Source organism: Carcharhinus amblyrhynchos, chromosome 1 (genome assembly GCF_965287045.1).
Source record: "Carcharhinus amblyrhynchos chromosome 1, sCarAmb.v2.hapA, whole genome shotgun sequence".
NCBI classification, from domain to species: Eukaryota; Metazoa; Chordata; class Chondrichthyes; order Carcharhiniformes; family Carcharhinidae; genus Carcharhinus; species Carcharhinus amblyrhynchos.
Window position 1 is genome coordinate 46,799,019 of NC_137324.1, and position 22,318 is coordinate 46,821,336.

Here is a 22,318-nt window from a genome sequence, read left to right on the forward strand (position 1 = left end):
GGAGAGCACTGTTCACCATTTTTGAACATATTCCCTTTCAGCTCAGTATTTACTTGTGTGCGTCTGCAGGAGAAAATAGTTGTGTTTAAATTTTGGGAATCCAATTCCAGAGAGAGGACTTGCAAGAAATTCTTTAAAGAGTTCAGCACCCTGTAGCAACAGTGTACAGCTCTTCATGTGAATGTTATAGCATAAGGGCAACTTGATCCTGGTAGCAGATCATGACTGGACACCAGATTTAAGTGAATATAGCTCTCCGCTTCAGAGAGTGACATCTTGCATTGTTTGTAGAGTAACTTCTTTGCACTCTTAGTGCCTGTGCCTTAAGAACAAGTTTGGAGTATGAAAACACTATACATGAGTTCATAGACACTTTTATTCATTCATGGGATGTGGGCATTGCCAGATGGCCAGCATTTGTTGCCCACCCCTAGTCACCCTTGAACTGAGTGGCTTGATAGGAATTTCAGAAGGCAGTTGAGAGTCAACCACATTGCTTTGGGTCTGGATTCACATGTTGACCAGAGCAGGTAAGGATGGTAGATTGCTTCCCCTAAAGGACATTAATGATCCAGATGGGTTTTTACGACAATCGACAATGGTTTCATGGTCATCATTAGATTTTTAATTCCAGATTTTTTTAATTGAATTCAAATTTCACCACCTGCCTTGGTGGGGTTTGAACCCGGGTCTCCAGAGAATTACCCTGGGTTTCTGGATTACTAATGTACTAATACCACCATTCAAACGTGGCTGCATTCCAGTGTCAGGTATCATTTAGTTGCAAGGGATATTGCATAAATTTTATGCACTTATAAGTTTGTAAAATGGCAAGTGTTATTTGCTATATGCCTGAAGTGCAAACATTACGCTGTTAAAATTTAAACCTGCCAATTCCACTAGGAATTATTCTTTTTTTTGTTTCAGCAAACCAAGCAGAAAAGTTATGAACTGTACCACTGACTTGCTCAGCAATGTTTGTCATATAGACAATCCTCAAATGTTTGCATCCCTGCCATATATTATAAATATAACTGCAATCAACCCTGTTGGCCACAGAACTACATTGTTAGAAATTTTTACAATGGAGATTGGTAAGTAATGTTTGTCGCCACTCTTATTTTGTTGTCATTTTGGTTGCAATTTAAAATGATTATTTAAATAAACTATTAACTGTCCAACAATTTGCCAAAGTAACTAACATGATAGCGATGTCTAATAACAGTGAGACAGGAAGTTTGTTAGTATTTCAGTAGCTTGGTTAAACCAGCAGCAATTATACAGAGGTAAATATTGCAGCAAAATTTGGTCTTCATGGAATGTTTGTAATTAGGCATAATCAAAACAATAAGAAAGAGGTTTAATGGAGAAGATATTCTTTAACTCAAGTGGCAAGTGGGCAGAACAAGGCGGAAATGCCTATTGAAACCACAGGCCTTGTTCTTTCTCCAATATGGTTGAAAGGAGCTTACTACTGGATGACAAGAACATGCCCAGGATTTTGACATGGCAACAGTGAAGAAAGGGAAATGTTGTTCCATTTTAGTCTGTGGTTTGGAGGGGATCTTGCAGGTGGTGGTGTTCCCGTGCATCTGTTACTGCTCTTCCAGATGATACAGGTCACAGGTTTGGAAAGTGCTGTCAAAGGAACCTTGGTGAGTTGCTGCATTGCACCTTGTATATGGTGCACACTGCTGCTACGATGAGTCTTTGGTGAAGGGATCAAACATTAAAGGTGGTGAATGGAGTGTCATTCAAGCCACGGCCAGCAGTTAGTGCCCATCCTTAATTACCCTTGGGATGTTGATAACTAATCCAGTTTCTTGTATCTAAAATTCAGTATCTCAATTAATTTGTACTGTTTGTGCTACAGTTAATTTTGATTTTAGGAATGTATATTGCTGTGGTTAATACTGCATTTTCCAGACCTTGTTCAGAATTCATCTCTTTCCCCCCCTTCTCACACCCCAACCTCATCCCTTGCTCCAGTTGATCATATCATTGATAGGAAGATGGGTGTTATGTCTTGTTCTCATAAGTCTGGAATAATTATGCATTTAGACTGAAAATGCTAGAGCTTTGATTGTACTTGTTGCTACTCTTTGTGGCTTATGTCTGCAGTGCAACCATAAATGGCAGGGAAAGCGACCCTGAATGTTAGCAGAATAGGGACACTGTATAACATAGAAACACAATCAAGTCAGGAGGAATACAGTAGTAAGTTTCAAGGGAATAAGACAAGACAGGAGGGCCTCTACTTTAATGCAAGAAGTATTAAATCAAAAAGGATGAGTTAAGGGCACGGATTCACACATGTAGTAATGATACAATAGCCATCACAAAGACATGGTTGAGTGAAGCGCAGGATTGGCTGCTGCAACATCCTGAGATATAGAATCCTCAGGCAAGACAGAGAGGGGTAAAAGAGGAGACATTGCAGTAACTGCATCCTTAACTAATAATGCAATGAGGAGAGATAATATCTTGGAGGGTAAGGTTCAGGAATAAAAAAGGGACGGCTAGGTGTTTATTATAGACCCCCAGATAGTCAGTGGGAAATTGCAGAGCAAATGTATGTGCAATTCGCAGAGGGATTTAAAAATAATAGGAGGGTAATTATATTAGGTGATTGCAGTTTTCCCAACATTAATTGGTATAGCCATCATGTCAAGGGCTTAGATGGAGTAGAGTTCTTAAAATGTATACAGGAAAACTTCTTAGGTCAATATGTAGAGGATCCAACAATGGAAGGAACTGTGCTGAACCTAATTCTGGGGAATAAAGCCAGACAGGTAGTTGGTGTGTTGGTGGGGGAGCATTTTGGTGATAGGGACCACAACATGGTTCAATTCAAATTTGTTGTGGGCAAAGAAATTGACAAGTTGCAGAAAAATGTTTTGGATTGAGGAAGAATAGATTTTAACAAAATTAGGCAAGATCTGGCCAAGGTAGACTGGAACGAGTTACTTGTGGGGAAATCTACAGAAGAGCAGTGGGGGTGTTCAGTGATGAAATGGGGAGGGTACAGGTTCAACATGTTCTCTCTTGGGTAATAGAAATGTGTAACAAACCCAAAGAGACTTAGATGACCACAGACATTTAGGATACAGTGAAAAGGAAAAGAGAGGCTTTTGACAAGTATAAGGGGAATAAGTCTGCAGAGACATTAGTGGAGTACAGAAAGTGCATGATGGAGTTTAAGAAACCAATTAGGAGAGCAAAGAGGGGATGTTAGAAGGCTCTGGCTGGTAAAAGTAGGGAAAATCCTAAGATATTCTGTAAGTATATCAATGGGAAGAGGACAACCAGGGAAGGAATAGGGCCCATTTGGGACAAATGGATGGGTGGAGGCAGATGACATTGGGGGGGTGTTAAATGAATATTTCACATCTGTCTTCACCCATGAGAATGAAGAGTTAGTTATGGAACTTGGGGAGAGAGAATGTGATACTCTAGAGAAAATTATCAAAGGGAGTGACAAGGCATTGGCAGTATTGGCGAGCGTAAAAGTGGACAGATCTCCAGGTCTGGATAAATTGTGTCCCAGGCTGTTGTGGGAGGCAGGAAATTGCAGTGGTTCTGACCTAAATTTTTAATCCCTTCCTGACCACCAGGGAGGTGCCAGAGGACTGGAGAACAGCTAACTTTGTTCCATTATTTAAGAAAGGCTGTAGAGACAAGCCAGGGATCTTCAGGTCAGTGAGTCTCATGTCTGTGGTTGGGAAACTACTGGAAAAGGTTTAAAGGAGAGAATCTATCTCCATTTGGAGGGGCAAGTTTGATCAGAGATATTCAGCATGGTTTTCTCAGGGGGAGGTAATGCCTAACAAATTTGATTGAATTTTTTGAGCATGTAACCAAGTGTGTAGATGAGGGTAATGTGGTTGATGTAGTTTACATGGATTTCAGCAAAGCCTTTGACAAGCCCCACATGGGAGATTTATTAAGAAGGCTAATGCACATTGGATACAGGGTGATCCGACAAGGTGGCTACATAATTGGTGTAGTGGTAGGAGACAGAGTGTGGTAACAGAGCTGCTTTAGTGACTGGAGACCAGTGACCAGTGGCATACCACAGGGATCTGTGCTGGGCCCCCATTTATATGAATGACATAGATGACAATGTAGGGTTAGGATCAGTAAGTTTGCTGAAGACACAAAGATTGGCCAAATGGTTAACAGTGAGGTTGAGTGTCTTGGGATATAAGAAGATATAGACCAGATGGTCAAATGGGCAGCTAAGTGGCAGATGGAATTTAATCCTGAAAAGTATGAGGTGATGCAGTTTGGAAGGAATAATTTGACAAGGAATATACTATGAAAATTTGAAGAACAAAGGGACCATGGTATGTTTGTCCATAGATCCCTGAAGGTGGAAAGGCAGGTAAATAGAGTGGTGAAAAAGGCATATGGTACACTTGCCTTTATCAATCAGAGTATAGATTACAAAAGCAGAGAGGTAATAATGGAGTTGTATAGAACTCTGGTGAAGCCATAACTGGTGTACTGTGTGCAATTCTGGTCGCCACATTATAGGAAGAATGTGAACCCACTGGCAGGGGTGCAGAGGAGTTCACCAGGATGTTGCCTAGAAATGAAAATTTAAATTATGAAGAGATGTTGGATAGGCTTGGGTTGTTTACATTGGAACAGAGAAGACTGAGTGGTGACCTGATTGTGGTGTTCAAGAGTGAGGGGCATGGACAGGATGGATAGGGAGCAGCTGTTTCCTTTAGTTGAAGGGTCAGTTACGAGGGGGCACAAGTTAAAAATGTGGGGTGGGAGGGTTTTGTGGGGACTTGAGGAAAAACCTTTTTACTCAGAGGGTAGTGATGGCCTGGACTGCACTGCCTGGGAGGGTGGCGGAGACAAGATGCCCCACATCCTTTAAAAAGTACCCGGATGAGTACTTGGCATGCCATAACATTCAAGGCTATGGGCCAAGTGCTGGCAAGTGGGATTAGGTGGGCAAGTCATGTCATTTCATGACTGAAAATCCGCATTGCTTTTATTTTTGAAGAGGTGACTACAGTAGTACACAGAGAATGAATGTTTAAAGATTGTATTTGAATGGACTTCCAAAAGATATTTGTTAAAGCTGAAGTTGAATCTTATGGAATTGACAATAAATTATTTGCCTCATTAAGAGACAGGCTGTGTGATAGGCAATAGTCAGTAGGGATAATGGCACATAGCAGTCCTTACCTCCCTTTCTGTTTAGCTGCTGGGTTTCTGTGCTTTGGAAAATCTGTCAGGCTGGAGTTGGAACTGGAACACAATGAGGCACGCAGCCTCATTAAACTATTTAAATGACTGACTGGGAATGATTTGTTTGGCCACCCATCTTTCAACCTTTATTCAATGCTATAGAGCGTGGGTTCTGACGCATATTGGTTTAGGTTTGAAGTCTTTTTTACATATTTAGTTCCTACCTGACCCTGACCCAAATGTTGTTAGGTTTTAAAATTCCTCCCCCACAATTATGTCATTAGCATATGCAGATGTAACGTGGCTGACTGTTCCGACAGAAAGACATTCTCTCCTTTTGTTGCAGTTCAACCGGATCCGCCTGCGAATGTTACAGCAGAACCCGTCTTTGGATCTCTTACAAGGATAAAAGTGCAGTGGGATTATCCACCATCGTGGGGTGAACGTTTCGAATTAAAATTTATCTTAGAATACAAACCTCAGCAAAGTGATCACTGGTCAAGGGTGAGTTCACCTGTGGTTTGAGGTTATGACTTGGGGGTTGTGTTGATTTGTCTGGTGCTGAATTTGGAGATCTGTTAACAGCTTTTCTTGCTGCAACGTTACTACTTAAAGCTCCAGTATTTCTTGCGGTGTTTTATTTTAAAGAAATACCCTTGTGTTGACGTGAAGTCTACCACTGTGCTCTTGGCATGGGTAGAGCTGTCATTATTGTAATTCAGTTTACTGCTGTAGGTATCTGAATTTTAGGAACGTAATTTTTACTGAAGCAAAGTGCATAAATGTTTATCTTTAATTCTTGTGCCTGTCTAAAGGAGTAAAAAAGTTTACTTTTGGTGTGTGGCCAACTATTTTTTTTTAACAGGCACAGTGACACAGTGGTTAGCACTGCTGCCTCACAGCACCAGGGACCTGGGTTCAATTCCGGCCTTGTGTCACTGTCTGTGTGGAGTTTGCACATTCTCCCTGTGTCAATGTCGGTTTCTTCTAGGTGCTCAAGTTTCCTCCCACAATCCAAAGATGCGTGGGTTAGGTAGACTGGCCATGCTAAGTTGACCCTTAGTGTCAGGGGGATTAGCAGGGTAACTATATGGGGTTACAGGATAGGGCCTGGGTAGAATTGTTGTCGGTGCAGACTCGATGGGCTAAATGACCTCCTTCGGTACTGTAGCGATTCTTTAATTGCAATAGATTATTTATGTAGATTTAATCCTTTGAATATATATATTTATTTGAAGATAAATTATGCATCTACAAAGAGTGGAAAGATCTTCAACAGATGCCTTGTTTATCTTTACGTAACTTCTTATTTCTTCAAGTAAGAATTGAAGGATTGTCCCTTGAAGTTGTTCCAACCTATCTTGTGCTATGCAAAACCAACTATTGTAATCAAATTCCAGGTTCACTCATACCTATTTATAAACTTTCTTGCCTACTTTAAGCATGAAATTTATCTTTCACAAAGGAGGCAGAAATAAATGGTGAGAATATTACATCTACCAACTCATTCATGAAAGTGATTTTTGCTGTTTTCTGGCGCAAATTGGCAATACTCCCACAAGTGCTGAATTGGCGAGAAAACAGGTCAAAATTTCGACTGTTTCTTCAGTTCAACTTCAAACCTGAATCTCCACACTTTGTGCAATGCAGAGGTCACAATCGGGAATATCATGAAACGCTCGGCGCAGGGGGGAGTGGGGGTGCTGGGGGAGGTGGGGGTGTGGTGAGGGGTGCTATTCACGCCAGAGTCTGACAGTTCCGCGTCTCTGCGCAGTGGCCCCGATCTGTCAGTCTCCCCTTTTCCTGGCTAGTTCAATCACTGGTCAGACCTGCAATGCTTCCCCTTCAGCCAACCCCACCCCCCCCACCACCTTACCCCACCCTCCCCCAAAGCCTTCTTGAGCCAGCCCCGACTCATCACCCCCATCCCAGAGCACTCTAATGTCCAATGTCCAGAACCCCCATCCCCGCAATAGACCGTCCCCCCCAACCAAGCTCGCCCCAATAGCTGGCCTCATTCCAGCTCCGACCGATTCCAATGCAGGGCAGCGGAGCCTCCACCCCCGCCAATCGCCACCTTGGTCCCACCCACAATAGGTCCTGCCCTGCCCCTTTGGCAGTGACTGATGCCCAGTGGGCAGTGCCATGGTGCCCCTGGGCATGGGCACTTTGCTTGGGCAGTGCCAGGGACACAGACTGGCACTGTCAGGGTGCCCATGCCCAGCAGGCAGCTCCCCCTTCACTACCTGACCCTCTAGGGGGCCCCAGTCACGCCCCCCCTTCACTTCAGTGGGGTCTTTTGCTAATTTCCCACAAGTTGGGAGCTACTGTAAACCCCGCCAGAGTGAAATACTCCTTGCGGGGTGGGAAATGTTTTCAGGCCTGGTGAACTCCGTGCCGGGCCCAATAAACACATTTAAAATACATTTTAAAAAAGATTTAAATCACTTACCTCTCTTTCTGCTGGTTTCCAGTGCAGTTCCCACTGCTGTTCTTCTGTTGTGGGAGATGAGCTTGCGTTGGGAACGCATGCACGAATCCTGCAAAGTGGCTGACACGCGATTCTCCCATCCCGACCTGCCAAAAAAACGTGCACATTGGGATGGGAGAATCGCCCCCACTGTTGCTGTTTTGCAGAAAAAGATGGATGCTGTAGAATGTAAGTTAGGTTTGCACGTAAGAGCATAAGAAATAGAAGTAGTAATAGTAGACTATACAGTTCCTCGAGCCTGCTCAGTCAGACAGTATGATTATGGCTGATCTTCAACTACAGGTCCTGTTTCCCACCTCTTCCCCATATCCTTCAACCTTCTTAAGAGAGCAAAAATCTATTACAGGCTTCAACCACAGAGCGTTCAAAGCTGTGAAATCTGAAGTTTCACAACCCTTTATGCGAAGAAATTTCACCCAATATTAATCTTAAGTGATAAACCCTTATTATGAGATGGAAACCACCCTCCCCCCTTCCCCACACCCTCAACACCCCTGTATTTTATTGTAGGGGGAGTTAGACAGATTTTGTAGGGAGTCAAGGGTTATGGGGGGCAGATGGCAAAGTGGAGCTGGGACCATGACTGGATCAGCTATGATTTTACTGAATGACAGAACAGCCTATTTTGCTCCCTATGTTATAGGGGAAACTGCTTGTTTTCTTAGCCAATCCTTCATGATTAAGGATAACCTGCTTCCAGTTGCTGGGTTTGATGGGTACTGAGACAGTTAATCTGCAGACTTCGCTATGCGTGGGATGGCAGGTTCTGCTTGAAAGGTCAATTAGATGAGTTGTGTGGAGGTTTGTAAGCTCTCCCCAACATTTCACCTTTGTCTCTGCATGTTCAGGGCAAAGCCTTCCCAAATTAACTGTCTTCATTTTGGTCGCTCACAGGCCAGGTATTCAGTTGAGTTGGTAAGAATGTTTAGGTGGCTGGTCTCTTCAGAGATGCTTTGAAGATATTCCTGAAGTTTTCCCATTTTCCCTCTTAAAATTTCCTGATGCAACAGGTTGCTAAATTTCCAAAGTGTATAGGGGTACAGGGCTACTGCTGCTTGGAAAACCATGCCCTCATCCCAAAAGTTTGAAATCCTGGTCCTCAAATACTCTTCCTCAGTTAGCTGAAGCTTGAGCTGACATGTTGGAGGTGATAAAGAATTCTGTTGGTCTGTGTTTGTCTTCATCAAAAGGTGAGTCCTCAGATATGGGAAGTGGCCTCAACCTCTCAATGTCCACTCTATCACCCTTCAGTGGTTTAATGGGATCACCTCTCTTTCTTCTTAATTTCTGAGTCAATAGGCCAAATTTACATAGGATCACCCTCTTATATCCCAAGAACCAGTGTAGTGAAACTTCACTGTACTGCCTCCAGAACAATTGCATCCTTAAATATGGAGATTAAAATTGCACAAAGAACTCCAGATGTGGTCCCATCAAAGCTGGGTACAATTGTTACAAAACTATTTTATTCTTGAACTCCAATTCCCTTGCAACAAAGCGTTCATAAGTTAAATGAATAGGGATTCAGATAATGGCAGTGCATCTATATCGCTATGATACATTGACATGGTGCAAATGTCCTTGAGTGATATATTGGTGAATAGGTTAATAATGTGGAAGGAACACATGGACGTGGAATTGCTATTGACATGCAAGTACAGCATTGACTTTACAAAAGTGAAGGAATCCTTCACCACATAAGTGGAAAACTTGCTCAAAACTGGCTGCAGCAACTTGCCCAACAATTTGGCCAATTCATGTTGTGCAGAACCAATCACAGATAAGATAGGGCATAAAGGGACATCACCTAGGTGATGCGTATATGGCCAGCTCATATATACGCAGATTCAGTGAGCGGTGAGAATGAATCCTAAGATATACACCACCTGGCAAATCCAACAAGAATTTCTGTAACTTGCTTTCAAGCAGAGCTGTCTGGCCATGGTTAGTGGAAGGTCTGATGATACAAATTTGGACAGCATGTTTCTTTGGCTGTTCAGAACAGGCGAAGTATTGACTGTACCCAACCAGCTTGTGCTTACAAGATTCAAAACGTAGGCCGCGTATCTCCTAAAAAAATTCGAAGTGTTAAATTCACGTGAAAACTGAAGTATCGCACTGGTTTTTCCAGTGGGGTTTTCTGGAGTACTGTGTGCAGTTTTGGGCGCCGTACTTACGCAAGGATATTTTAGCCTTGGAGGGAGTGCAGAGGAGGTTTACTAGGCTGATGCCAGAGTTGAGGGGGTTGAGCTATGAGGAGAGGCTGAATAAACTAGGCTTGTACTCGTTAGAGTTTAGAAGAATGAGGGGAGATCTCATTGAGACGTATAAGATGATGAATGGGATGGATAGGATAGAGGTGGAGAGACTCTTCCTGCTCAGAAAGGATAGTAGGACTAGGGGGCATAGCCTCAAGATAAAGGGGGGGCGGTTTAGAACAGAGTTGAGGAGGAACTTCTTCACTCAAAGGGTGGTGAATCTCTGGAATTCTCTGCCCGTTGAAGTGGTGGAGGCTGCCTCGCTAAATATTTTTAAGACGTGGGTTGATGGGTTTTTGATAAGAGAGGGGATTAAGGGTTATGGGGAGAGGGCGGGAATGTGGAACTGAGCCACGACAGATCAGCCATGATCTTATTGAATGGCGGGGCAGGCTCGAAGGGCTAGTTGGCCTACTCCTGCTCCTATTTCTTATGTTCTTATGTTCCACACTCTGCACTGCAAAGCTCATTAGCTAGAAAGAGTCCAGGGTACAGCGGCAAGGCCTATTCCTGTTGAAGAGGCTGAAATCAGCATGCTGACTGGGCCACCGTGCATGCACACGTGCCTGGGAGATAAACAAGCCTTTCTAACATTGAAATCGGTGCCCTCAACTCCCCATGGACATTGCTGGCCTTATCACTTGCTTCTCGTTCTCCTGTGCACATTGGTGGCCTCTCACAACACCAACCCACCTCTCTCTCTCTCTCTTTCCCCCCCCCACCCCCCCCCGCAAAAATCCCCCCTCCAAAAAAAAAACAATGCTGGCCTCTTACAACACCACTGCACTCCCCAACCCTCCCAAAACACAGACATCGCTGGCCTCTCACAACATCCCCCACCATGGACATCCTCCCCATTCCCCAGAGACCCGGACATTGCTGGCCTTCCCATCCCCCACTGACCTGAACATCGCTGGCCTTCCCATCCCCCACTGACCTGAACGTCACTGGTCTCCCCATCCCCAGTGACCCTGACATTGCTGGCCTCCGCATCCCCCACTGACCTGTACATATCTGGCCTTCGTCCCTAAACGATCCTGCCTGCAGAATGGCAGCAGGACGCCCCGTGCCCTTTGCACTGCCTGATGGGATTCCATCGAGTTGGTAAGAATGTCCTCTTTGAGGTCTGGGGCCCAAGCTGGCACTGCCAAGATGCCACTTCTTGGGGCATCCCCTTGGCATCCGATCCTCTGGGGGCCTTGATTACCCCCCATCACTCCAGCCGGTTCGGGTTGCCAGCTCCCTGCAAGTGGGGAGTTACTATAAATCCCGCTTGAATGAAATACTTCTGGTGTGGAAGAAGAGATTAGTGGGCCCGGAGACTTCAGTTCCAGGCGCTAATGCCATTTAAATTACATTCAAATTTCCCCCTGCGTATCTAATGCAGCTCTGCACCTATTTCTGGTGTGAAGCTGACAGTGGTGGAAGTCTTGCAGTGGAGATCCACTCCAGTCTGGACGCCCTGCACAGATTGGAAGCCACTTAAATCTCCCAGCGTGCTGTGCTAAAAAAAATCAGCGCAATAGGATGGGAGAATTGCCCCATAGTATCCAACATTAGATGTGATTCCACGATTGGACAACACTTGCTAAATAATTCTGAGTGTGCAAAAACAATTTAAGATTATCAATTAGGATTGCAATGTGGCTCACTTATGCATTACTCACTTACACTAAAGCACAGCAGTTAACTGTTCCCTAGAACATTCTCCATGGCAGTGCCTCTACCAATCAGAGTCTACTTGTAAATGAAAGATAAAAATGAAAAAAAAATTCAGTGGAAAGGGGTAGGGGAGTAGGAAGAACAAAAAGGAAGATCTGTAAAAGGGCAGAGAGCAGGAGAGATTAAATAATAAAAAAAATTATATTTGAATATCACTTTAATATTAATTAAGATGCTTCACATTAAGCATTCTGGAAGAGTTCACAAATTAACTCAATCCTGTTACTGAATCATGGCATAAAATACAACTAAATACGCTATTTATAGTTTGTTTGCCATTTCAAGTCAAACTTCTGTAGCACAGAAAATATATTTTTTTCATATTTTCCAAATCAGAGTACAAATTCAGTCTTCATTACTACATGTCTGATTTGCTGTTTATCTTCTTGAGTCATTCAAGTTGGAATAGCCATAAATACATAAAGAACTTGGGTCTAAAAGATAAAAACATGTACTTTACTTATTCTGTACCTCCAGAAATATTGTCAATTGGGCAGCTAATGGCTGTGGTGGCAGAATGGGCGAACACTCGGATCTGAGTCAGAAGATTGTGGACTGAGGTTCATTCAGGACCTTAAACACTTAAAGATGAATTCCCCGGATGGGGTTCTCACTTTAGTCTTCTACCGTAGCATTGGTGAACAATTTTTCTTTCGAGGATTTCCACAGTCCTGCTATTCAAAGGGACTGGTCAGAAATGCCATCTTTTCAGGCGAGGTGTCAAAGATCCTATTTGCTTCCTCTGGTGGCAGTAAAGGATCCATGGAACTAGTTGAATAAAAGTACACCAATTCTATTGATGTCTGCCAGTATTAATGCCTCAATTATTATTGAACTGGATTATCTGGCAATTTACCACATTTCTGTTTGAGGGAATCTCCCCAGATTATAACAGCAACAAGACCTCACCAGTGTTGCCAGCTTTTATTTTATTCATTTGTGGCACATGGGCATCACTTGTTGGCCAGCATTTATTGCCCATCCATAGTTGCCCTGGCAAAGGTGGCGGTGAGCTGTCTTCTGGAATCTCTGCAGTCCATGTTCTGTGGTTGACTCACAATGCCATTAAGGGGGGATTTCCATTATTTTGATCCAGCGATTGCGAAGGAATGGCAATACATTTCCAAGTCAGGATCGTGAGTGGCTTGGAGGGCAACTTGCAGTTGGTGGTGCTCCCATTTATATGCTGCACTTGTCCTTCTAGATGGAAATGGTTGAGGGTTTGGAAGGTGCTGTCTAAGGATTTTTGGTGAATTGCTGCAGTGCATCTTGTAGATAGTACACGCTGCTGCTACTGAGCGTCGGTGGTGGAGGGAATGGATGTTTGTGAATGTGGTGCCAATTAAGCAGCTGCTTTGTCCTGGATGGTATCAAGCTTCTTGAGTGTGTTGGAGCTGCACCCATCCAGACAAGTGGAGAGTATTCATCACACTCCTGACTTGTACCTTGTAAGTGGTGGACAGGCTCTGGGGAGTCAGAAGGTGAGTTACATGCCGCAGTATTCCTAGCCTCTGACCTGCTCTTGTAGCCACTGTGTTTATGTGGTGAGTCCACTTGAGTTTCTGGCTAATGGTAACCCCAAGGATGTTGACAGTGGGAGATTCAGTGATGGTTACACCATTGAATGTAAAGAGGCGGTAGTTACAGTGTCTCTTGTTGATGATGGTCATTGCCTGGTATTTGTGTGGCATGATTGTTATTTGCCACTTGTCAGCCCAAGCCTGAATATTGTCCAGCTCTTGTTCCAATTGAACATGAACTGCCTCAGTATCTGAGGAGTCGCGAATGATGCTAAATATTGTGCAATCATTGGCAAACATCCCACTTCTGACCTTATGATGGAGGGAAGGTCATTGGTGATGCAGCTGAACACTGTTGGGCGTAGGACATTCCCCTGGGAGACTCCTGCAGAGATGTCGTGGAGCTGAGATGACTGACCTCCACAACCACAACCATCTTCTTATGTATGACTCCAACCAGTGAAGAATTTGCCCCCGATACCCATTGACTCCAGTTTCACGAGGGCTCTTTGACGCCATACTCAGTCAAATGCACCCTTGGTGTCAAGGGCTGTCACTCTCACCCCTCGTCTGGAGTTCAGCTCTTTTATCCATATTTGAACTAAGTGTGTAACTTAGAGAGTCCCTACAGTGCAGACCGAGGACATTCGGCCCATTGAGCCTGCACCGACAGCAATCTCATCCAGGCCCTAGCCACATAACCCCAGGTATTTTCCCTACTAATCCCCCTGATGCTAAGGGGAAATTTACCATGGCCAATTAACCTCACCCACACATCTTGGAGTGTGGGAAGAAACCAGAGCAGCCAGAGGAAACCCATGCAGACAAGGGGAGAATGTGCAGATTCCACACAGATAGTGATCAGAGGCTGGAATTGAACCCGAGTCTCCGGTGCTGAGGCAGCAGTGCAAAACACTGTGCCAGCACACCGCCTTGTCCTTATGTTTTGCTTTCGGGGAGCACTAACCCTTGTCCTGCTATTAACACATTCTGCCATCTGATCTTTAGGCCACTATTAACCTTTCTTATTCTTTAACACTCCATTTATCTTGTGTCTGTGACATCTTTCTCAAATCTCTCCGGAGCTTCCACATATCCCTCACCATCTATTTTGCTCCACCTCTTTCATGGTATAAAATCTATCACGTTCCTACTGTCTTCAGCTGCGGAGTAGAGTCATATTGACTCAAAACCATAACTCTGCTTCCCTCTACACAGATGCTGCCAGACCCTGCTGAGTTTGTCCAGCATTTTCTGTTTTAATTTCACCAATGCTTCACTGATTGGGAAATGAATAGGTTATCTTAAGGCAATAGAATATAGTTTATTTAGGGCTCTGTACAAAACAAATTTTGCAAGCTGTCTGATCTGAATACTTCCAGCATTTTCTTTTTTTAATTTCCAAGTCTGTTTTGGCTGATGTTTAGTGTTTGGACAAGGGTATAGATGAAGCACTTTAGGAATGATGGAGCCATTTTGTAAGTGTTTTTTTTTTCTGGAGCAGCTCTTCTGGGATCATCTAATCAGAAAACAATCACAGCAGACGAGAAAACCTTTCAGCCTATTGAACCCGTGCCAGCTCTCTACAATGGGAAGTTATCTAGCCCTGCTCCCAACTATTCCTACTGATGTTTTTTGGTGCAGACACTTATTCATGAAAGCCACTTCGGAATCTGTCGCCACCAGCCTTTCAGGGAGCACGTCCCAGTGCCGGGGACCCAAGTTCAATTCCCGGCTTGGGTCACTGTCTGTGTGGAGTTTGCACGTTCTCCCTGAATCTGTGTGGGTCTCCTCTGGTGCTCGGCTTTCCTCCCACAGTCTGAAAGACGTGCTGGTTAGGTGCATTGACCCAAACATGTGCCTGTGGTGACTAGGGGGATTTCACTGTAATTTCACTGCAGCATTAATGTAAGCCTTACTTGTGACTAATAAATTAACTTTTAACTTTAACTTCTTGGTTCTTTTGCTGTGAGTCAGTGTTGTCTGGTTCCCTATCAAAATATGCCACTTCACACTTCTATGCCAAGAAGGTGAAACTGTGCATTGGTCCAATCTGGCATCTAAAATTTACCTCCTGTCAGTTGGCTGCATATGTGATTGTTCTGAGAAACCTATGCAGTCTGCCAAAAGCAAAGAATAGCAGTGTGAGTGATCTGAGAGATGGGGTCATGCAAGGGTGTTAATGCGGCATGCTATTTAAAGCTTAAGAATACAGTGCAGAGTATCTCAAATCCAACAACCCTGGGATTGGGCCCATGCTGGATTTCAGAACTTGCTGATTTTCAGGGGAAAGAAATCGGAAGGCCTTAACTAAAATTCAAATGTTTTAATTTACAGAATAGGGGACACGGAAACCAACTGATGTGATTGCAAGGCATTTTAGGTTAATGGCCGTGCCACTACTGACGTTAATTCAATTTTCAGGAACTGGATTTAATAACTCTAAAGCGCCCCTATCCTCCACTTCCCTGCGCATCAGTGCACCCTGTTTAAAAGGAGAAAAGATCAATCAAACTGAAATGATTGTTTTAACCAAAAACTCATTTTTTTTTTAAATTCATGCAAGATTGTACAGTACTTTTTAATAACTCTTTGAACTGAATTGGGCCAGCTGCAAGATGGCCACAAATAGCCACAGAACTTAGGGAGTCAGGTGCAGTGTTTGAATTTAAGCCCTGGGGGTTTCTATTTGGGTGGCCTTACTGACATCAAAACTCAATGCAGGCATCCTGTGCTGCAGCAGGAATCGGCAATGGCCTGATTCCATGTACAATACACAGGTAAATATTCTACTTCTTTGAATTTTGCAGGATTCTTTTGTTTTCACTTGGTGACTCAAATTGTCTTTGTCACATCTGTGCTAGGTCAGGTGAGATTAGCATTCGCTGGGGTGTTGGAAATTTATTTTATATTTATTCACGGGATGTGGGCATCACAGGCTAGGTCAGCGTTTATTACCCTATCCGAATTGCCCTTGAGAAGGCGGTGGTGAGCTGCCTTCTTGAACTGCTGCAGTCCATGGCTGGGATTTTCCACTCTTGTTTGCGTTGGGTAGGTTCATTGGCAGGAGCAGCAAATTTTGCAAAAAGTCCAACGTCATGATTTACGGTGACCTTTGACAAAGGTTTATCTGGACTTGAAATGTCAGCTCTTTTCTCTCCTTACAGATGCTGCCAGACCTGCTGAGATTTTCCTGCCTTTTCTCTTTTGGTCACGATATACGTCGGGGGTAAAACTTGCCATGATTGTTCCCTCTTACCTCATCAGTGGCGGGCTGTATTTCCTGTTCAATGGTGGGAACATCATAATATATTTGCATCTCATTATCAGGCCCATACACTTTAATCATATCTGTCCTACTTTCCATGGAGAGGATGGTTGACATGATGTGGAGATGCCGGTGTAGGATTGGGGTAAACACAGTAAGAAGTCTGACAACACCAGGTTTAAGTCCAACCAATTTATTTGATAGTAAACTCACAATCTTTCGAGGCTCCCCTGACGAAGAGGGGAACCTCGAAAGCTTGTGAGTTTACTATCGAATAAATCGGTTGGACTTAAACCTGATGTTGTCAGACTTCTTACTGAGGATGGTTGACTCCAGAATACCAGGGCTTTACAGAGGGAACGGAAGCCGGGGGCATGGGTTTCTGAGAAGAGCTTCACAGAAGGAAGGGCAGTGCGGTGCGGGGGGGGTCATCACTGATTGATGGTTCCACTCATACCTGGGTATGAAGGCTTCTGGACGTGGGCAGTTGACAAGAATGAGCCTAATGGAAAGACACATCAGTAATCAGTACTCCTTGCAGCTGAGACCATTCAGCTGTAACTCAGTGGACCGGCCTGGAGTCAAACAAGTCACGCAATTATGCCACTCAAACACCACTTTGGTGTGAGAGTGCCACTGATTGTTGCTCAGCATTTAGCCCTTGCCATGCTGACTTCCAGACTTGATGACTGCCATGGTGTGCTTGTACCACTGGGAAGCAACTATAAGCAAGAAGAATGACAGCAAGATCACCTTGTTATGTACTTTCTCCTAAGTGGGTACCGATTGTCCCCGAGGAGCCAGACCTGCAACCACTGTGGACCTGTAATTTCTCAGGGATCCTAGAGTGGTTCAGAATGTAGGAGTTGTACACATGCTCTGGGAATCGAGCACATGCCCAATGCTGGTCACTGACCAGCTGAACATTCAGCAAATGGAAGCAGTACACATACTGCATAGCTTGATGCCCTGGAGATCTGAGTGCAGAACTTGATGCCACATGAGTGCAGTCGATTGATTTCAATATAATGATAGTTCTTGTTTTTAAAGCAATGGAAATAAAGATATGACTTTTTTTAGTGGCAGCAAATCTACAAAGTTCAGTCAAATAGTGGCTGTGAATTTGATGTGCAAGAAAAATTCTTGGGTAAAAATCCAAATCTATTACTGATTATATAATTGATCAATAATCAGAGCACAATGACATCTAGGTTTACATAAATGTCTCCAAAGTAAGATCCGACTTTAATTTTAAAGCAAGATCAAAGCAGAAACAAAATGGGAAAAATACAAAATTACAAAAATCAGTGACTGCAGACCTCATGCATACGCATTCTTCACTTGAACCTTGTAGATGATGGAAGGCTTTGGTGGGGTTAGGAGGTCATTTGATATTAGATTTGATTTATTATTGTCACATGCAGTGACAATAATAAATAGTATTGTATACAGTGAAAAGTATTGTTTTTTGCATACTATATGGACAAAGCATACTGTTCATAGAGAACAGTAAGTCTCAACACCAGGTTAAGTGGACTCACCTGATAAAGGAGCAGTGCTCCGAAAGCTTGTTATACCAAATAAATCTGTTGGACTTTAACCCAGTGTTCTGAGACTTCTTACTCTGCCCACCTCGGTCCAATCACATTCATAGAGAAGAAAAGGAGAAAGTGCAGAATGTAGCGTTACAGTTATAGCCAAGTTGTAGAGAAAGATCAACTTAATGCAAGGTAAGCCCATTCAAAAGTCTGATGGCAGCAGGGAAGAAGCTATTCTTGTAACGTTGATATGTGACCGTAGACTTGTGTATTGTTTTCCCAACTGAAAAGAGAATGTCCAGGATGTGTGGGCTCCTTAATTATGCTGGCTTCTTTTCCGAGGCAGCGGGAAATGTAGACAGAGTCAATGGATGGGAGACTGGCTTGTGTGATGGATTGGGTTATATTCACGACCTTTTGCAGTGTCTTGCGTTCTTAGTCAGAGCAGAAGCCAAATCGAACTATGATACAGCCAGAAAGAATGCTTTCTATGGTGCATCTGTATAAGTTGGTGAGAGTTGTAGCTGACATGCCTAAGGAAGGAAATTTCCTTAGTCTTCTGAGAAGTGGAGGAATGTAGTGTTACAGCCATAGCTAGGGTACAGAAAGATCTACTTAGTGCAAAGTAAGTCATTCAAATCTATGATGGCAGCAGAGAAGAAGCTCTTCTTGAGTCAGTTGGTATGTAACCTCAGACTTTTGTATCTTTATTCATAGAATCATAGAACCCTTCAGTGCAGAAAGAGGCCCTTCGGCCCATCGAGTCTGCACCAAACACAATCCCACCCAGTCCCTACCCAATATCCCTACACATTTTACCCTCATATCCATCTAACCTACGCATCTCAGGACACTAAGGGGCAATTTTTTAGCATGGCCAATCAATCTAACCCACACATCTTTGGACTGTGGGAGTAAACCAGAGCACCCGGAGGAAACCCACACAGACATGAGAAGAATGTGCAAACTCCACACACACAGTGACCCGAGCCAGGAATTGAACCCAGGTCCCTGAAGCTGTGAAGCAGCAGTGTTAACCACTGTGCTACCATGCCACCCACGCAGAATTCTCTGCAGAATTCTCAGCCTCTGACCTGCTCTTTTAGCCATATTATTTAAATGGCTGGTTCAGTTCATTTTCTCCCCAATGGTTATCCTCAGAAAATTGATGTGGGGAACTCAGTGATGGTAGTGCCATTGAATATCAAGAAAAGGTGGTTAGATTCTCCCTTGTTGGAGATGGTCACTTCCTGATACTTGTGCAACATGAATGTTACTTGCCAGTTATCAGCCAAAGGCTGGTTATTGTCCATGTCTTGCTGTATTTTGACACAGACTGCTTCAGTGTTTGAGGGGTCATGAATATTGGTGAACATTATGTAGCCATCCATGAACATCCTATTTCTGACCTTAGAAAGTCATTGATGAAACAGCTGATGATGGTTGGACCTAGGGCAATTCCCGACGAACTCCTGTGGCAAAAACCTGGGACTGAGATGATTGGTGTCCAACAACTGCGATCATCTTTCTTTGTGCTGGGTATGATTGCAACTAGTGAAGAGTTTTGTCCCTGGTTCTCATTAACATCTTTTCTGAGTCAATGAAAACATGAATCTAAATCAGCACTTGGCAAATCACCCAAATTTTCTGAGCTGGTTCCAGTAGGGTCAAGGTTTGCTGAGGCATGAAGAAAGAATGAACAGTTTTTGAAACTGCCATTTTTTGGGTCACTGGATTTGAGGTAGTCTACTGTCACAACAGAACTTTCTCGTGAGAAGAACATTGATGTTAGAATGTTGCTTTGACTACTGGAATGATCACTATCGGGCACTGATGATGTCAACATTCAGCACCCTTCTAGCTTTTTATTTTCTACTTCATTTTCAGTTGGAGACTAAAATGAAAACTATAACCATCACGGATGCCATTTCTGGTCAGCTGTATGTGATTCGTGTTAAAGCAAAAGATTCTTTTGACAATGGAAAGTGGAGTGATTGGAGTTCAGAATTACTTGTCACTGCAAGGAGTGGTAAGCATTATCTACGTGCAGAGTTACAAAAGCACTTGAAACATATTGACATTGTAGAATAATCAAATAGAAATGGTTTTGGTTTCCTAATATGTTTGGACTGTTAGTTTGGTTGCACCTATTCCATTTACAAGCCGGAAGCATTTCCTAGCACAAGCAGCAACAGAACACATCAATTATGCTTGCACAGTTGTTTTGAGAGTTGCAAATCCAACTTTCTGTTTTGGCCATGGATGATTGAGAGCAGTTGGCAAAGAATCATCATTGAAGAAATTGATGTGCCATTAAAAGGTAATTGGAAATACTAGCAATAAGCCTCATTAAGAAATTAAATTGTTCCCTTATGATGCATCTGACCTTCAAATACAGGAAGTTCAACTCTTGGGATTCAATAAGTCAGTTTACAATTTTTCTGCAATTTAATTACTTTCTGGAAGATTATTCCAAAAGAAAATTAACCACTTTACAAAACAAGAAGCGATAAATATTGGCCAAGATATTGAAACAGTTCTGCACCTATTTGAGCCAGCTGCTTTATCAGTTGAATGATTAGCAGACTGAAGTGGGATTCAATTTTCCCTCTCTGCAATTCAGTAGCCAACTGTAGAGTGTTATTAATAGAACATAGAACATTACAGCGCAGTACAGGCCCTTTGGCCCTCAATGTTGCGCCGACCAATCTAATGACCCTCTAACCTAAACTGTTCCAGTGTTATCCATATGCCTATCCACTGACCATTTGAACGCCCTTAAAGTTGGCAAGTCCACAACTGCTGCAGGCAAAGCATTCCACGCCCTTACTACCCTCTGAGTAAAGAACCTACCTCTGACATCCGTCCTATAACTACCACCCCTTAATTTAAAGCTAAGTCCCCTCATGTTAGCCATCACCATCCAAGGAAAAAGGCTCTCACTGTCCACCCTATCCAATCCTTTGACCATCCTGTATGCCTCAATTAGGTCACCTTGTAACCTTCTTCTCTCTAATGAAAATAACCTCAAGTCCCTCAGCCTTTCCTCATAAGACCTTCCCACCATACCAGGCATCATCCTGGTAAACCTCCTCTGCACCCTTTCCAATGCTTCCACATCTTTCTTATAATGCGGCGACCAGAACATAGAACATTACAGCGCAGAACAGGCCCTTCGGCCCACGATGTTGCGCCAACCAGTTAAAAAACAATGACCCTCTAACCTAAACCAATCCCTTTCCATCCATAAACCTATCCACGGATCTCTTAAACGCCCCCAAACTAGGCACATTGTACGCAATACTCCAAGTGCAGTACTCCAACTGTACGCAATACTCCAAGTGCAGCTGCACCAGAGTTTTGTACAGTTGTAACATGACCTCTCAGCTCCGAAATTCAATCCCTCTACCAATAAAAGCTAACACACCGTACACCTTCTTAACAACCTTATCAACCTGGGTGCCAATTTTCAGGGAGCTATGCACATGTACCCCGAGATCTCTCTGCTCGTCAACACTACTAAGAGTCCTTCCATTAGCCCTATATTCTGTACTCCTGTTACTCTTACCAAAGTGAATCACCTCACACTTTTCCGTATTAAACTCCATTAAGGCATTGAACAGCCCATTTGCCTGGCCTCCAGTTGCAGGACAATCCTGAACATGATAATGTGAAAAAGAGGAAGCTGATTTAATAAGAATATAAGTAGGAGCAGGATTACGCCATTTGGCCCCTTGAGCCTGCTCCGCCATTCAGTAAGATCAGGGCTGATCTTTTTATGGGCTCACCTCTACTTAGCCACCTGCTCACCATAACCCTTAATTCCTTTACTGTTCAAAAATTTATCTATCCTTGCCTTAAAAACATTCAATGAGGTAGCTTCAACTGCTTCAATGGGCAGGGAATTCCACAGATACACAACCCTTTGTGTGAAGAAGTTCCTCCTCAACTCAGTCCTAAGTCTGCTTCCCCTTATTTTGAGGCTATGCCCCCTAGATCTAGTTTCACCCGCCAGTGGAAACAACTTCCCTGCTTCTGTCTTATCTATTCCCTTCATAATCTTATACGTTTATAAGACGATACGAAGGTTGGTGGTGGTGTTGTGGATAGTCTGGAGGGATGTCAGAAGTTGCAGCGTGACATAGATAGGATGCAAGACTGGGCAGAGAAGTGGCAGATGGACTTCAACGCGGATAAATGTGTAGTGGTCCATTTTGGCAGGACCAATGGGATGCAGGAGTACAATATCAAGGGTAGGAGTCTTAGCTGTGTTGAAGAGCAGAAGGATCTTGGGGTCCGGGTCCATAGGACTC

The 22,318-nt window shown here is 43.5% G+C and overlaps 1 protein-coding gene across 3 annotated transcripts in view; it reads left to right on the forward strand.

Moving 5' to 3' along the window:
• Window positions 1-22,318, forward strand: part of LOC145361839 (ciliary neurotrophic factor receptor subunit alpha-like) — a 123,647-nt gene that overhangs the window by 39,971 nt on the left and 61,358 nt on the right. For all 3 annotated transcript variants that reach the window (XM_080217905.1, XM_080217979.1, XM_080217838.1), the window contains exons 6-8: window positions 928-1,094; window positions 5,555-5,712; window positions 19,893-20,034. In XM_080217905.1, the coding sequence (XP_080074031.1) occupies window positions 928-1,094; window positions 5,555-5,712; window positions 19,893-20,034 (467 nt within the window). The remainder of the gene's footprint in view (window positions 1-927; window positions 1,095-5,554; window positions 5,713-19,892; window positions 20,035-22,318) is intronic.